A 17,747-nucleotide genomic window follows, 5' to 3' on the forward strand; every position below is an offset into this window, starting at 1 on the left:
CAAATGCCATAATTTTATCATTCTTTATGGCGGAGTAATATTCCATTGTATATATATGCCACAGTTTCTTTATCCATTCATCAATTAAAGGACATCTAGGTTGGTTCCACAATCTGGTTATTGTGAATTGAGCAGCTATGAACATTGATGTGGCTGTATCTCTGTAGTGTACTGATTTTAAGTCCTTTGGGTATAGGCCAAGGAGTGGGATAGCTGGGTCAAATGGTATGTACCACAGTTTCTTTATCCATTCGTCAATTGAGGGGCATGTAGGTTGGTTCCACAATCTAGCTATTGTGAATTAAGCTGCTATGAACATTGATGAGGCTGCATCACAATAGTGTGCTGATTTAAGTCCTTTGGGTATAACACAGGAGTGGGATAACTGGGTCAAAAAAATATGGAACACTTCATGAATTTGCATATCATCCTTGCACGGGGGTCATGCTAATCTTCTCTGTATTGTTCCAATGTTAGTATATGTGCTGCTGAAGTGAGCCCTGGAAACAACTTTGGAGTAGCAAAGATCTTGGTGACATACAAATGCAGGTATGGATAAAAACCTCCTTGGATGGACAATTTGTAAGAATTTGTGTCACTGTGGCCAAAATACCTTACAAGAACAACTTAGAAGAGGAAAAGTTTATTTGGGGCTAATGGATTCAGAGGTATCAGTCCACAGATGGCTGACTCCATTGCTCTGAATCCAAGATGAGGCAGAACATCATGGTGGAAGGGCATGGCAGAAGAAAGCTGCTCAGCTCACAGCAGGGTCAGGAAGCAGAGGGGGGGGGGGCAGCTCCCAGTGACCCACCTCCTCCAGTCATACCCCACCTGCCTACAGTTACTGTCCAGGTCATTCAAACTAGGGTGCACTGATTAGTTGCATCTCTCACAGTCTGATAATTTCACCTCTGAATATTTCTGCAGAAACTCAGGAGCATTTGGAGACACCTTACATCAAAACCATGACACCTATGGTTTTACTGGGTTGCCCCAGAGATTCTAAAATTGCCTAACCACCAGCAGCCAGAGGTGGGGTATGTGTAGGAACCACAGACATAGCTTAGGGCTTCCCAAACCCTCGATCATTGGGAGATCTTATTACAAGCATGTTCTGATTCTGCAGAGCCTGGGTGGAGTCTGAGATTCTCTTTTTAATCAACTCCAAAGAGACTGATGCTGCTGATTCCTGGACCTCCCTTTGGGTAACCAGGATCTTAGTGATATATAAAAGGAAGGTATGGATAAAAATCTCCCTTGATGGACAGTTTGTAAGAATTTCACTGATGAAAAATCTGGCACTTTAAATGCATTGGACGGAAGAATCCCATAGAGCTTCAGTTCCAATCCTAATGAAAGCTTTACTAAAGGTCTCAAATCCCTGGTGCTAAATGACCCTGGAATAAAAGTCATGAATCCCTGGTGCTAAAAGACACTAGAATTGGCAGGAAGCAAACAAAGCATTTTGGAACTCGACAGTCTCTGTTCCTAATGTGAGGGAGTAAGTACCAAAGACAGTTGGAGCAAATTCTAATTTTTCAGTGTTTGCACCAACATTTAATAGGAAACATCTATGCAATGACATCATGTCTGAATTCATCCCCCTAAACCAAGAGCTGACAAAGATATTACCCCCAGTGACTGTTGGAGTGTTGGAAATGCCTGCCTTTGGAGACAGATTAATGGCTGTTCATTTCCATGTTGTCTTCAGATGGTCTGATACTGCACAGTTCTCGAAACGGGACGTGCTGCATGGCTTACGATGGATTTCATGTCGTTGGCCAGCACCCCACTGATACAATCAAAGGCTGACGCATTTCCTTCCCCCAGCATGATCTGTTACAATTGAAACCGGGATACCATATGCTGGGTCTAAAATGCACAGCAAGAGCAGGCGCTCAGGGAGACCCTGCCAACTGTAGGTCATTCACAGCCTGCAACCGCGGCGAGGGCATCGTGGCCGAACAGTCTACTGGGAGGGCTTTTGAGTAACTGAGCGGGGTGAGGATTTCATCAGATAATCACTGACCCAACTCACCCACACCGATGGGTGCCTGAGAGCCCTTCCAACCTGAAGGTGCTCCTCCTTGCTTTGCTGCAAGTCTCCTTCCTGTGCCCACTGTGCTCATGTGCTACTCTGAGCACATGGCCACAAATAGCGCCCATAATGAGAGTATTTATTTCCTTATCTTTCACCATCAAGACTGTCAGGGATATCAGCACAGCTCAAGGAACCGATTTCAGAGCTGCCAACTGCTGCCGGCGGAGACCGGCACGTTTCAGGAGACGTCTATGGACATGCTTCATAGATTTCTCCGAAGGCCGGGTTGTCCGGTCGCTCACTGTGCAATGCTGCAGCCGCGCCTCCGTGTTTTACCTTTCCTGAAGCCATCGTGGTTCCCGAAAGGAGCAGTGCTTGGAGACATACTTCCCAGATTAATCATCAGTGCCGCTGCCATGTTACAAGAGATAAACCAAGTTGTCGTGGAGCAGAAGAAATTAGCAAGATCTTCTATCTTTTTTTGCTCAGACATAAATGGAGTGCCATCTCTCCTTTTTCTGATTGTACATGTTGCAGGATCACATGGGTCATGCAGTCACACATGTACATGAGGTCATGGTGTCTGTTTCACTCCGCTACCCTTCCTTTCCCACACCCCTTCCCTCTCTTACTCCCCTCTACCTCATCTAAAGTAACTCTGTTCTTCCCTAGCCCTGCCTCCCATGGAGAAATAACATTCATATATTGGAGAAAACATTCGGCCTTTGGTTTTTTGGGTTTGGCTTATTTCATTTACCATGATATTCTCCAACTCCATCCATTTACCAACAAATGCCAGAATTTCATTCTTCTTTAAAGCTAAGTAGTATTCCATTATATATTATATTTCATCATAATCATTGACCTAATTCCCCAAACTGATGGGTACCTGAGATACTCTCTTCCAAACCTAAAGGTCCTCCTTCTTACTTTGTTGAAAGTCTCCATATATATATGCACATATATATATATACATATATATATATGTATACATATATCTCACATTTTCTTTTTCTCTTCATCTGTTGAAGGACAACTAGGTTGGTTCCACAATCTGGCTATTGTGAACTGAGCAGCTATGAACATTGATGTGGCTGTATCTCTGTAATATGCTGATTTTAAGTCCTTTGGGTATAGGCCAAGGAGTGGGATAGCTAGGTCAAATGGTGGTTCCATTCCAAGTTTTCTAAGGACTCTCCACACTGCTTTCCAGAGTGGCTGCACCATTTTGCATTCCCACCAGCAATGTATGAGTGTATTCATCAGATTTCATATTTAGAAAAGACACGCTAATCTGAATGAATTTCTCCTGAATCAAAACATGTGTCCATGGTAAATGATCTCCTTATATAATAAGCCTTCAATAATGCAAACATTGTCCATAAAGAAGAGTCTCAACCCTTATTGAGCTGTAAGTATGTAATGATTAGGGATCTGAGGATCCTTTTGATGGCTTCACTTCCTAGATAAGTAGGTTTGAAGATGTTTGCCTCATTTCAAATAATCACCTGAAACAGAGCTGGGATCAGAATACACATCTACACTCCAAATCTAGTGCTTCTGATGCTAACATAAAGAGAAAATGAAGTCCAAAAGAAAAAAAAAAATTCCCAACCATGAATGACAGAAATCAGACTTAGAGTCAATGTCTGCCTCCAAAGTCCAAAAACTTAACAATTCCACATTCTTGATCCAGACTCGGGGTGCCTGCCTCTTCCACCCTGCCTTTGAGTAGAGTGCTTGAAGTGCAAACTTTTCAGAGATTTTGCTGATTGTCATTTTGTGCTAGAAATGTTAGGTGGAGCATTAGATGAGAAGGAAGAGCTTTAGCTTTTGAATATCAGACCAAAATAAAAGGGCATTTTCCAAATTCTAAGCTTACCAAGTTTATTCTTTCAATCACATGTAAAGCCAAATAGGAAGTTAAGGCAATAATAGGGATAGCAGATATCAAACTAAATGTCAGCCTCAATCTGCCAGAGTGGGCTGATCAATCCTGTCACCACGCACCTCTGTGGGACCGTAGTGAACATCACTCCTTATCACACCTCCACACTACTGAACCCTTTATGTGCAGTTATGTTTGCCCTGAGGTCCATCATTGGTCCTTTTCACAGACACAGCAAATTGCCTGACGTGTCTCCATGTTCATCCTTATTAATAAAATCATGGTATTTCTTAGGACACGAAGCACCCGCATACAGTACTTGATTTTTCAGTCTTTTTTTGCCCCTGGTGGTGATCAATGAGTGGGATGTGGGCAAGGTTCTCAGGCAAAGGAAACTTTTCATAATAATTGAAAAGAAGGAAAAATTTTGCCCTGGGTCCTCGCTTTCTCTTTATTTCTTCCAGTTGGGAAAGCAGACCTTGTGCCTTACCCATACCAAATACTAAAAGCATCAGAGAAGGAACCAAGGAAGGGCTTGTGTCTTATAAGACATCCTCAAAATGCTGTGTTAGCCGGGCCTGGTGGCGCATGCCTATAATCCCAGCAACTTGGGAGGCTGAGGCAGGAGGATTAGGAGTTCAAAGCTGGCCTCAGCAATTTAGCAAGGCCCTAAGCAACTTAGTGAGATCCTTTCCCTAAATAAAATGTAAAAAGGGACTGGGGATGTGGCTCAGTGGTTAAACACTCCTGGGTTCAATCCCTAGTACCAAAAATAAACCAACCAATCAACCAAACAGAAAAAACCTGTACTGGTCTGAGGATTTAGCTCAGTGGCAGAGCACTTGCCAGGCATGTGTGAGGCCCTGGTTTCCATGCATAGCACGCACACACATACACACACACACACACACACACACGCTAGCTTTAGATTATACACGTGACAATCTTGCATATGGGAAAAACAAAGCTCAATGCATTGAAGTCAACGTTCATTGGGTTTTCAGTCATTTGCAGCCCAACACATCTCTAACTGATCTCCTGTGCTCACAACCTCCCTGGCTCTTGCCCTTTATCTAGCTGTCCATGTTTATCCACGACAGTATCCCTTACATAAATGGGTAAAGAGACACTGTTGTAGTCAGCTTTCTCATTGCTATGACTGACCAGAACAATTTTAGAGGAGGAAAAGTTAATTGAAGTGCTCATGGTTTCCGAGGTCTCAGTCCATAAACAGCCAGCTCCATTCCTTGGGACTCAAAGTGAGGCTGAACATCATGGCGGGAGAGCGTGGTGGAGGGAAGCAGCTCACGTCATGATCAGGCAGCAGAGAGAGACTGCACTGGGCAGATACCAAATATATACCCCAAAGCCACGTCCCCAATGCCCACCTCCTCCAGCCACACCCCAGCTGCCTCCAGTTACCACTCAGTCAGTCCCATCAGGAATTCATCCACTGATTGGGTTAAGACTCTCACAACCCAATCATTCCTCTGAACCTTCCTGCATCATCTGGCACATGAGCTTCTGGGAGATACCTCACCTCCACACCTTAACAGACATTTAATAAATTACCATTCTAATAAACTACCAAATCCAGGGAAGGACAGCTTGTCAGAAGTGTGGGAGGTTGGGGACTTTCAGGGGCACCTGATGGGACATTGGAACGGAACCACAGGGCAGCCAGTTAGTGCCCAGAAGGTTGGAGAATCGGTTGTTGGTGTGGAAAAGGACATACATTGGCCATGAGCAGAAACATTCATAGATCTCTTTCGCTCATCCTCAGCAAAGAGACCAAGAGAAAGAGGCCCCCCCACCCTTGCTCTCTCGCTCTTTTATTTTTAACCCTATCAAGTTGTAAAGAGAACTGGAAGTTTTAGGCAGGATTCTGATCCTCACCCACTCAGGGGTCTTTCCCCTTGTGCCAGGTGGGCCGCGGCCGGAACATTTGCATGATCTGATATTTTCCTACCCTAATTCTGGGAGACCTTCCAAAGGACTCTTCCTCCACATGGAGGGACTCTGGGAATCTCTCTAAATGACAGCGTCCCCTCGGCCGGTGCCAAGGGGGAGAACGTGCAGCAAGAAAAATAGCAGCCGCGAGATGCATTTATAGGTACCTCCGGAATGGGCTGGTGGGCCGCACAGCAGTACCATCCCCTGACCCCGGCGGACGGACACCGTGCTCCTCGTCCTGGTCTTGAAGTTCTCGAGATCTGTTGGGAGAAATAAAGGAGAAAGCGTTTAAGCTTCAAAGAGCTAAGACCTCGGGGAGAGGGTCGCTCTTTCAAAAGAAGAGGGCTGAGCGCAAGACCAGCCTGAGGAGAGCACCTGAGGCACGGCCACCCTTGTGACTTCCTTGTCCTGATAGTGTCCCTTCCTCCTGGGTTTCTACAGCAAGATCATCCACTAAAGTGGCCACTAGCCACCGGGCCCACTGAGATTTGAAATAGCTCATGCTAAATAAAATTTACATTTCCGTGTCTGAGACAGCCTGGTCACATTTGAAGTGCTCTCAGCAGCCACCCACGGTTGGTGGCTACCACAGAGAGAGAACATTTCCATCCTTCCAGAAAATTCTACCGGGCCTGCAGGTCTAGGTGAAGAAATTGAGGTCTGAAGGTGTTGTGACCTCTCTGCCATTAGGCATCATTATCAGAAGCGCGAGCTCACGCTTTCTGACGATTCTGTTCATGTCACCAGCCCTTCCGTTAGACACAATTACGCTTCCCTCCATGAATTCAGATAAGCCTAGGATATGACCCGCACCGTCACTCTCATCACACACATAAATATATACGCAATGTACAAACAGGTACACACACAGAGTTTTTAAAAAGTTCTTGTGTACTTTTTAAATATTGGGAAGGTACACTTAGGGTTCCTTTTGGAATCAAGTTCTACTTCCTCAATGAGGCCAAGTCTGATTACAGAGAGAGAAGACATTCATGAGCCCAAAGATCACAGCTGAAGGCAATTAATAAGCACTTACACATGAAGATTGATTATGACCCAAAATATATCTCATATATAAATAAGCACTTGCACATGAACGTCGATTATCACTCAGAATATATCTAACACACACATAATCGTTCAAAAGCTGTGTTTTCTGTTACCCTCCCCAGTGGAAGGACTTTATGAGCCAGGTCACTTTATTAGTGTCTTAAACAATTGAAGGTCCTCATTTCAGAGGTGAGGACCCTTTTGACTGGAGTGTGTCATGCAGGGCTGGAGACGTTGTGGCCGTCCCCACTAGATCGAGAGGACACTGACTGCTTCCTTCCTGCTGGGCACCTGGGTCAACATTTTAAGACGATCGCCACACGTGATCCTAACAATGGTCTAGGAGTTAGCTTCCACTCATATCCCCATTTCACAGACTAGAAAAGAGGGACACCATAAAATTGCTAAAGGCGACGTTAGTGAGGGACAGTGAGTTATCGTTGGGACCTGGACTGTCCCCCAATGGCTCATGGGTGGAAGGCTTGGTCTCCAGCGGGTGGTGCTCCTGGAGGTGGAGGAGACTTGAGAAGCAGCGTGTCTCGGTGGAGGAAGTCGATCACTGGGGCTTTGCTCCGCCAAGCCCTCTCCGCCATATTGCTCTGCCTCACCACAGGCCCAGCAACAATGGCGCCAAGTGAACACCGACTGCAACCAGGGAAGTTGCGAGCCAAATAAACCTTTCCTGCTCCGAGTGGATTTTCTTAGGTAATTTGTCACAGTAACGGAAAGCTGACTAACAATCTAGAGAAACCCAGATGATCTCCCTGCAGTTACATCCAGCTCTGGTTTCAGGGAGGAACTCGAGATACTAAAATTAATAAACACATCATTAAACACATCTAATTTTGTTTATGCTTCTATATAACATAATCATTATGTAATAAAATTAAATAATTACTATAATTCATAATAATCTCTTCATATGGCTTCTGCCAGGATCATGAAAATTGGGAGCTGATACCTTGTTGTTTTCGGCATTCATAGGTTGACAGAAGTTCCATCAAGTTCCACAGCTCAGGAGGCAAACACTGAGAGCACACAGCTTCGGTCCTGTAGTCACTAAAGAGTTCAGTGGACAGAACTGCCACCTGCCACCTAAGCCCGGGACCCAAAGTCCACCAGAGTCAAGATGTGAGAAAGGTGTGTGAAGGAGTCAGACCCACTCAGCACAAAGCCAGATGGCGCTATAATCTGAATTACACTTATGACATAATGCACTTGCTTTTACCCAATAGGCACCAGGTAAGGGTGGAACACATTTTTGTTCTCTTTAAGGAAATGGTCTTCAAAGTGACTTAAACCAGAGATTTAAAAAAAATTTTTTTTGGGTTTCCTATCTTAAACCATCGTCCCTGAAAGAGATACTAAATCAATTTGAATAGTCACTTCTGCAGACAGGTTCTCAGAGTAACTCATCTATGTTTTTATTTTTTTAAAGATATCCCACACAATTTCCAGAGTTGCATGAAAAATTGAAAACCACTAGATAACAGAGATCCAGCCTCACCTAGGCAAAACCAACCATGGTTTCTATCTAGAGCGACAGTATTAAGAAATAGGAAAGAAACTGCAGTGATTTTCTCTTTGGTACCAGGGATTGGATTCAGGGGCACTCGATCACTGAGCCACATCCCCAGCCCTAGTTTGTATTTTATTTAGAGACAGTGAAGAGCAAAGGAAGAAAAGACCCATATATAATATGGGTCTCCATATATAATTACCTATTCAGATTCTGCTGGAAACATGATCATTTCCCAGGTTGAAGAATTGCATGTGTGTGAATGAGCATCTTCTTCATGCTTCTATTCTTGTAGCAAAGCTTACCAGCAACATGTATCACTTATCTTAGACACAGAATCTAAATAAAATACAAACTAGGGCTCCCTGAGTTGGTTAGCACCTCACTCTTGCCGAGGCTGGCTTTGAACTGGCGATCCTCCTGCCTCAGCCTCCCAAGCTGCTGAGATTATAGGCGTGTGCCACTGCATTTGGCTGCAATGACTTTTAACTGTCCTCCCTGAGCTTAAAAAACTGGATCCTGCTTCTTCCTTTTGATTTTATGAATTTCATTCAGTTCTACAAGATTTGGGCATTCAGAGTATATTGCAGTCATTTAGGACTTGAGAAAATATTTAGCCATACCTCTAGGTAGTTAATTAAGACAGAGTCCAGATGGTAAACCCTACCGACCCACACAGTGAACGGAGAGGATGCATGCGGGCGTATCTGAGTTTGAAAACCATCTCTGCCACTTGTGAGTTGTGCTAACCTTGGGTAAGTCTTAGTTTTATCCTAAATAAATGGAGAGTCCATTTGTGCTTTGTTTTAAAGTAGCAATCACTGTGCCAAGGTTAAATGAGATGTCTGAGAAGCTCACGGCCAAGCACCAGCACTTTTGAGGGGGAAAGGCTGGTGCTCTCTGTATTTTTCCCTGTCTAGGAAGAAAGGCTGTGATCTAGTGACAAATAATATCCCAACCATCACACTATAAAAAGGGCTCTCAATAGTAATGACTCGCCAGAGTGAGTGGCGGATGTTGATCAAAATACACACTAGTTCTGCATGTGCGTAGGGAAAGACAGCAGGTCCAGAACTGGAGTCTCCATATATAATTACCTATTCAGATTCTGCTGGAAACATGATCATTTCCCAGGTTGAGGAATTGCATGTGTGTGAATGAGCATCTTCTTCATGCTTCTATTCTTGTAGCAAAGCTTTTACCAGCAACATGTATCACTTATCTTAGACACAGAGTCATGCATGTAAAGTCGTTTTCTCTCCAAAGCTTTGGTGCCAGGTCAGGATCAGCAGTAGCCGCTGAATGAGATGGACAGAAGGCTTTGGGATACTGTTCTGTCCCCATGACCACTGCGCAAATACCAACATCAGCACCCACTGGCAGAACGTGTCCAGGTCATACCATGTGCCAAGTGCTTTCCTTATATGCCTTGATTGAATCCCATTATAGCTTAAATCCCCAGTTTCCAGGTACCATAACTGAAGGTCAGGGAGTTTCAGCATGTGCTTCATACACACGGGAAGTGGTTGGAAAATACAGTCATGTTCACGTCCATCCGAAGACACAGCTCTGGAGCACCAGAATCTGGGGATTCCTCCCTGACTTAGTAAGGCTAAAGACAAGGAGCCTTCAAACTAGTTAGTAGACATCTTAGAGACCAATGTCAAGTTCGTGTGTGTAAATTTTCCACTCAAAAAGTATGTAAGAAAATCTATGTTTCCAGCAGACAACTGATGGGTTGATAGGTTGGTTCCAAATCTTTTCTTCCTTTGCTCTTCACTGTGGATGAGCCCTCTCTGCAGGGATTTCCACACTAGGTAGAAAGGGGATAAAGTTTGGGCTGGGGTTGTGGCTCAGTGGTGGAGTGCTCACCTAGTATGCATGAGACCCTGGGTTCAATCCTCAGCACCACATAAAAATGAAATCAAGATATTGTGTCTGCCTACAACTAAAAAATATGTTTAAAAAAGGGGGGGGATAAAGCTCAACAGGAAGCACTCAGGCAGTTACTAAAGATACGGCTAAATATAAGACACTAAAGTGTGTCACAGGACATCCATGGTTTCCTAAAATAGCTTATGTCTCCAGTTTTGTGTATGGTTCACTGATATATAACACCTAGACTTCAAAAAATAAATGGCTCTCCTTTTTGGAGTTGATTTCATTCCTTAACCTAATGCGTAACTCTTGAGACAATCACACACCTAAGGAATGCCAAATTGTGTGGAAGATATTTTCCTACCAGATTTTTTTCTGCAAAAACAAATGTCTTTTCCTCTCTTATGGAATATCATACCCACATTTTATCTTTTAATGAGATTAGAAAGTATGCTATCGTATTTGGAGGTGGGTTAGCTCACTGAGAATGTCCAAGAAGTTGAGTGGTTAAATTCCTGGTGGAGCAAGATGTACAAAGACCTGAAAGTCACAATATAAGGTCAATAATAAAAAGCCTTAATGTAAGTCACATTTAGAGTTCAGATCATGGAGTAAATCAGAGGATAACAGGAAGAAAAAATGTCCACATATTTAAATGTTTAGAGCCAATAAATATCTTACAATTAAATACCTGGGTAGAATCGAGAACAAATAAAATCAAGAGGGTCCAAGATACTATTTTGAGAAGTAATAACAGTGAATAAGAAAAAGCGATTTTTCAGACCATCATTAAGGGAGTAGCCATTATGCACGTGGGTGGGAAAGGGTTCTTCACCGGCTGGGATATCCCAGAGGAGGGTATGAAAACTATAGTTTAAAAATAACCAGGAAAGGGTAATAAGATAATAACACACATCATGGTTAGGAGGAAAATTAAAAACCCAGAGAGAAAATGGAGAAAAGAAAAAATGAAAAATGATACAGTACCCCAAGCATGTCATACAGATATTTTTAAAGTGCATGTTAGTGTTTAATGCAAGTTAAAAAAAAATTCCAATGCGCTTTTCTTCCCAATTTGGATAGACCTAGATTCTGTGAATTCTCACAGGGCGGCCTCAGACTAAGAACTTGTCAGCACCAATTCGCTGTGTTATTCCTTCCTCCAGTTTTGAAAGAAGCAATCGATAAGGAAATCAATATGGACCTGGGAAAATGGTCCAGAGATATATTTGTGAGGAATATGATTTTCATAATGGTGACTGTATCCCTTATAAAAAGAAAGAGGTATTTCTGTAGAAAACTCCAGAAGCCCATTTTTTGGCAGCTTATTTAAAATGATGTTTTGACTCTCTGCCATGTGTTCCCTGAGTGTGTGCATCTGTGTGGACACACACGTGTGTGGTTTCTGTGGATTGTAGAGACTCAGGCTCAAAATAAGTCCAGGTTCACAAATGCTCCTTTTGCAAAGTCAAAAATTGTCATCCCTTGGGAAGAAGGAGAAAACCATTAAAGAGACCGGCATGGTTGACTGGATTTCCATGGGAGAGTTTACAGCAACAGGAAAATTGCTTCATGGTTTTAACATCCCTGCTTTGGAGTGAAAGGACTTTTCCTCTCTAGCTGCAGGATATGGGTGGATTTCTTAATCTCCTTGAACTTTAATTTCATCATCACCAATGTCAGGACAATAATTCCTATCTCACAGGGCTTTCTGAAGATTAGGATGATGTATTTAAGCTCTGACCGTACTGTGTAGTCCAAAGTCAGCAGTTCATAAATGTTAGCACGATCATTATCATTTTGGAGTATCATAGGAAAGTCTATAGAAAGTGATTCACTGGGAAGAAACTAGAGAGCCTAAATCGCCACCAGATCAAGTAGCATTAGAGTGTTCAAGTCAATTCTACTAGGGAAAAAGTGCTAATGAGATTTAAATATATGTTTGCAAATCTTAATTATGTTTTCAAGTCAAGATGGGTGCTAAACCCAGATGTCTACTTCTTGGTGGGGTTGGGACCATATTCTTTGTATGACTTACAATTAAGACACTTATGCACACAGGTACTGACTTTGGAGAGTTTTCCATACGAAATTCTAACTATAATATTATTTCTGTGGTACCAGGGAGTGAATCCAGGGGCACTCTGTCACTGAGCTACATCTCCGGCTGTTGTTTTTATTCTTAACTTTGCGGCAGGGTCTTGTTAATTTGCCAAGTCTTGACCTCAGATTTGTAATCCTCCTGCCTCGGCCTCCCAAGTGGCTGGGATGGCAGGCACATGTCAGGCTTCTGCCACTTTTTAATGTAAAGGTGCAAAATATCATGTTCATAAAATGGTAAAAATGATATTTGCTTACTTTGAGAAGGGAGGTACAATATGCAACTTTTAAACAGAAATAAAAGATGAAGCATTCCATTATTTACAGATTACACTGATTTACTCACCAAGCAAGTTTTAGAATTTCATTGGGTGTTATCAAATGGGAACAGGATGAACACAAATGGAAATTCAAATACACCCATATGCACTAAAAATCATATGATCTTCACAGATGTGTGTGCAGGTGAGTATCTTGGTGCTCCTTCTGTTATCCGTTTTCCCATTGGTTGACTCAGTATTCAGGAAAAAAAATTCTCTGAGCTGTATTTTTATGTGCCATGTATTGGTGTTGATCATTTTCTCCCTGAAACAACTAAATGAAGTAAAACAAAAAATTCTATGGCTACTCTAAAGAGCTGTAAGGGACCCAAATCTTAGGCTAGGTGATGGTTTGACATTGAAATTTTAATGTCTTTCCCGGGGGCCTTTGTACAGATACCAGAAAACCTTATTAACATTCCTAAGTTAAGACACACTCAGTTTACAAAGGACTCACTCACAGAAATGGCTCTGAACTTGTTCTTTCAGAAGTCCTAAAGCTGATGCCCCGAACCTCAATAGGGAAATCCCAGATGGCTTCCTTCGGGTAAGAGGAAAGCATCATCCGGAGCTGTCCTAGGTGCTGATTTCAGCCCCGGGTGCACTCTCTCCAGCGGACAGTGTTTCCTCACCCGGTTTGGTCATGCCAGATGAAACTCTCTAATTTGATATTACTTGGAATTATAGAAATGCTATTTCAAACCACAAATACCTTCCAAGGCTTTACCTTGCTGTATCAGTCCTTGACAGTGAAGAGCGACTGGTTTCCATCAGATTGCCACCGTTTTAGTACATAAGAGCACTACGGATTTGGAGAATATGAGTTTTGAACAGGCAGACAAAGAAAAGAGGGGAAACTTAATCTATGAAGTGGGATGGCCAGAGAGCGCTTAGAAAGTTCAAGAAGGAATAATCACTTAAAAAAGAGGATGAGGAAAATCAGGTGGAGACTCCCAAAGACAAATGTGCCTGGTTTTCAGCAAATCCCGCATTTAGCAAAAGAAGACAGCAACCTCTTCTTTTGTTTCTTGCAACATATTACAACGTGACGTTTTGCTTCTGGGAACAAAACCGAGGCAAGAAGTAAAAATAGCATGATCAATATCCTTTCTTAAGGAGGGTTGTGCGGGCTAGCCGGGCAATTTAGCCACTTTTATAAATATTGTCTCTTTGGAAGTGTGTGAGGCCACTCCCGGGTAGCAAGTATGCGGAACACCATCTCGCACTCTGCCTGTGTTTATTTATTTATTTTTTATTTATTTTGGGGGATAGGTGGGTACCAGGGACTGAACTCAGGGACACTCGACCACTGAGCCACATCCCCAGTCCTATTTAGTATTTTATTGAGAGACAGGGTCTCTCTGAGTTGTTTAGTGCCTCACTTTTGCTGAGGCTGACTTTGAACTTGTGATCCTCCTGCCTCAGCCTCCCGAGCAGCTGGGATTATAGGCGGGCACCACCACACCCAACTGCGTGTGTTTATTAATTCAGTCTGCACAACAGTTATGAGGTAGGTTCCTTTACTCATCCCATTTAATAGAATAGAAATCAGAATCAATATCCAAGGTCATGGGTGAAGAATACAAAAGAGCTTAGACTAGCATCTAGCCTTCCTAACCCCAAAATCCAAATACTCCTGATCCACACTGAATTAAACAACAGGATTAAACCATACTGTGGACCGACTCTCTGAGACGCTCACCCAGTTATACTCCTCAACTACTATTTGACTTTACAAGAGAATAAAGTTACCTTTGCTTCTTACTCTGTCTGTGTGCGACTTTCCGGATGACTATCTTTATTTCTCATTTTACCTCTTCCCTTTTCCTCGTTTCTTGACTCTCTTTGTTTTATCTAGACCTTTGTGCTATTTAAGAAGTCAAAGAACAACTCAATTTGAAATGTTTAGAGTTTCTCTGAGTACTCCACAGAAATGTGCACACCCTCCCCGCCAGGTTACTGTGATTAGTGAGATATTGCATTATAAATAACAAGGTTCTCCTTCAGAGGCAGGGGTCCTAAAGTAAGAGGTATTATTACTAGCATTTCTTTCTCTGGGAGTCCATCTCTTTGCACACATCAGTCTGACTCAGGTGTGTTAATGGTTGACCAGCTGTAATTCTCTACCTTTGGTTTCAGACTTAACACCATGTGAAACAAAGGTTTCAGAAAAGTCCTTGGCCTGCTTTATTTTAGAATAAAATATGGACTCTTTACTGCACTTCACAAAGGCCCTTTGGGATCTGGCTGAAACCTGCAACACTAACTTTATTCTTAGCTATTTCCCTTTCACATATTGATTTTGTAATAACCTGGTTGTGTTGTCTGTTCTTTAATCCCTGAAGGTTAACCCTGCCTCAGGACCTTGGCACTTGCTCTTTCCTTGGTTTGGAATCCTCTTGCTCCGTTTTGGAGGGCTTATGGCTTGTATTCTTCAGCAGCCAACTCACAAGTCCAGTCCCCAGGGTGTCTATCTACGGTGGACCACTTCTTTGGCTCCAGTTACTATATAACAGCTTCACTTTATGACATCCTTCATAGCAACCACCAGCATCTTCATCGGCAATTCCATTGCCTTCTAGCTAATTTTCTGATTTCTCTCTCCAAAAGAAAGCTTGAGGAGACTTGTCAATCTTTATCAGGTTGTACTGCAGTGCTCAAAACAGTGCCTGACACCTAATATCTGACTGAATAATAATATAGTAACATCTCATCTAATAATATCTTATTTAATGAGTATCTGCTGAGCAATGCTGTCCCTCCTTGCAATGCAACCAGGTGGTTCACCAGACTTGGTGGACTAGGTTGTACCCTCTTCTATTGGTCCTTGTGGCACACAGTTTTCCAGCATCTATGATAAAAGGACCTTTGTGTCCTCAATGGCCAGGGATGTTCTGAAAGTTAACTTTAAGCAATAAGGAGATTTCTCATAAAACTTGGAAGGGAACCACCATTTGACCCAGCTATCCCACTCCTCGGTTTATACCCAAAGGACTTAAAATCAGCATACTACAGTGACGCAGCCACATCAATGTTTATAGCAGCTCAATTCACAATAGCTAAGCTATGGAACCAACCTAGGTGCCCTTCAACAGATGAATGGATAAAGAAACTGTGGTATGTATGCACAATGGAATATTACTCAGCCATAAAGAAGAATATAATTACAGCATTAGCAGGTAAATGGGTAGAGCTGGAGAATATCATGGTAAGCGAAATAAGCCAATCCCAAAGAACTGAAGGCTGAATGTTTTCTCTGACAAGCGGATATTGATCCACAATGGGGGACAGGGCCAGGGAAGAATGGAGGAATCTGGATTAGGTAGAGAGGAGTGAGAGGAGGGGAGGGGATGTGCAGGTGGGAAGGATAGTGGGGTGAGATGGATGTCATTACCCTACGTGTGTGAGTGATTGCATGACCAGTGTGACCCTGCGCCATGTACAGCCAGAGGAATGAGAAGTTGTGCTCCATCTGGGTACAATGTGTCAAAATGCATTCTCCTGTCATCTGCAAACAATTAGAACAAATTAAAAAAAGAAGAAAAAGAAAACAGAAAAGGTCTTTCTACTTAAGGACACTGAGCCACCAAACTACCTCTCTTAAAGTGAAACTTTAGAGGTATAATCAGATTGGCCTGCAGCCAGCGTGATATCGCTGCCTGGGAAACACCCACCCAGTCCTTCCCTAGGGAAAGCCTGAGATAACGGAAACACGGATCGGCACCGTGCCAATCATAGGGGTCTGTTGTTTGTGACCAGGGCTCACATCTGTTAGTCAATCACGTATCAGACAGTTACCTATTCCTCGTCCACCGTGAGAATTCTGTAACCAGAGGCTTCAGATCCTTGTAGCTTTCCCGGAGAGAAACATGAGTCTTTATTTTGAAATTTTACTCCCTGACCTTTTCTTCTCACCACTGAAAATTAAAATCAGCAAGGGGTCATTCACTGGATCAGTCTTCATAAGCCGGCCACCCCAGAGGCCAATCAGACAGGTTAACATTAGGATGACTATTTCCTGAAGAAAATGCTGAGAAGTCACCTCGGAAAGCCTGAAAGCTGTAGGAGAAACACCTCAGAGACGCACGCCTAAATGGACGTCGAAGGGACACAGAGCACCACCAAACCCGAGAGACTCAACCCACCAGCCGCACCATCGCTGGTGAAAAAAATTTAAGAAAAAGAGCTTCAGCGTGAAAAGAATCTCTTCACCTCAAACGTTCTCATTCCCTTGCTTCTCTTCTCTTAGCCTTTCAGGGATGCAAACCTGGACAATAAACTCTGGCACATCTGCCTAGCACTTCAGGGCAGTGCAGACGATGAGCAGGGAAGAGGGACCGTTTCCGACGTCCCTCCTAAATCAGAAAGGCGCTCCCGTGAAGGTTCTCTAAATTCTCTTTAAAAGTCGGCCACTCTTCCCCAGGAAGCTGGGGAGGAAACTGTACCCACCACGGTGTGAAAGGAGAAGCAGACATTCGACGTTCTCAGCATTTCTCATGATCCATGCTCTGCAGAAAAATTTTGCTTTCCAGGCAAACAGAAGATACCTCACTCTGTGCTCAGTTTGGGGGTTTGGAATTAAAAAAATGGACTGGTGAATCATAAAGAAGAACGCTAGTCATGTTTCGATCCATTGCTGCTGAGAAACTGCACATGCTTTGCCATATAATTATTTTAGGGAAATCAAACCTAGAGGAATATAGTTATTTGTGGGGAGGGACATCAAACCTATAGGAAGGAACAGGTTTCCTGAATCACTTCCTCAGTGAAGGCCAACCCACTTCCCCTTCCCTTCCCAGTCCCTGAAGATAAAACACTTCTTGGGATACCGGATACTGAACTCACTGTATACTGTTTAAAAAAAAAAAAATTAAGGGCATAGAAAAAAATAAGAGGTTCTGTATATAAATGAAATTTCCAGATGAGGAACAGCTGTTATTTATATTGAATTTAAGTTGCTTCGGCAACTCCAACCATATATTTTTATCTCATTTA

General features: G+C 43.0%; 1 protein-coding gene and 1 non-coding gene across 4 annotated transcripts in view; both read right to left on the minus strand.

Moving 5' to 3' along the window:
• The window catches only part of Cntn4 (contactin 4), a 968,730-nt gene that overhangs the window by 249,459 nt on the left and 701,524 nt on the right, over positions 1-17,747 (minus strand). For all 3 annotated transcript variants that reach the window (XM_047534796.1, XM_047534794.1, XM_047534795.1), the window contains one exon: positions 6,050-6,145. In XM_047534796.1, coding sequence (XP_047390752.1) covers positions 6,050-6,145 — 96 coding nt within the window. The remainder of the gene's footprint in view (positions 1-6,049; positions 6,146-17,747) is intronic.
• Positions 395-501, minus strand: LOC124971248 (U6 spliceosomal RNA). The gene has a single exon (XR_007106303.1). It is a non-coding gene; the product is annotated as a U6 spliceosomal RNA (small nuclear RNA).

Source organism: Sciurus carolinensis, chromosome 19 (assembly GCF_902686445.1).
Source record: "Sciurus carolinensis chromosome 19, mSciCar1.2, whole genome shotgun sequence".
Taxonomy (NCBI): Eukaryota; Metazoa; Chordata; class Mammalia; order Rodentia; family Sciuridae; genus Sciurus; species Sciurus carolinensis.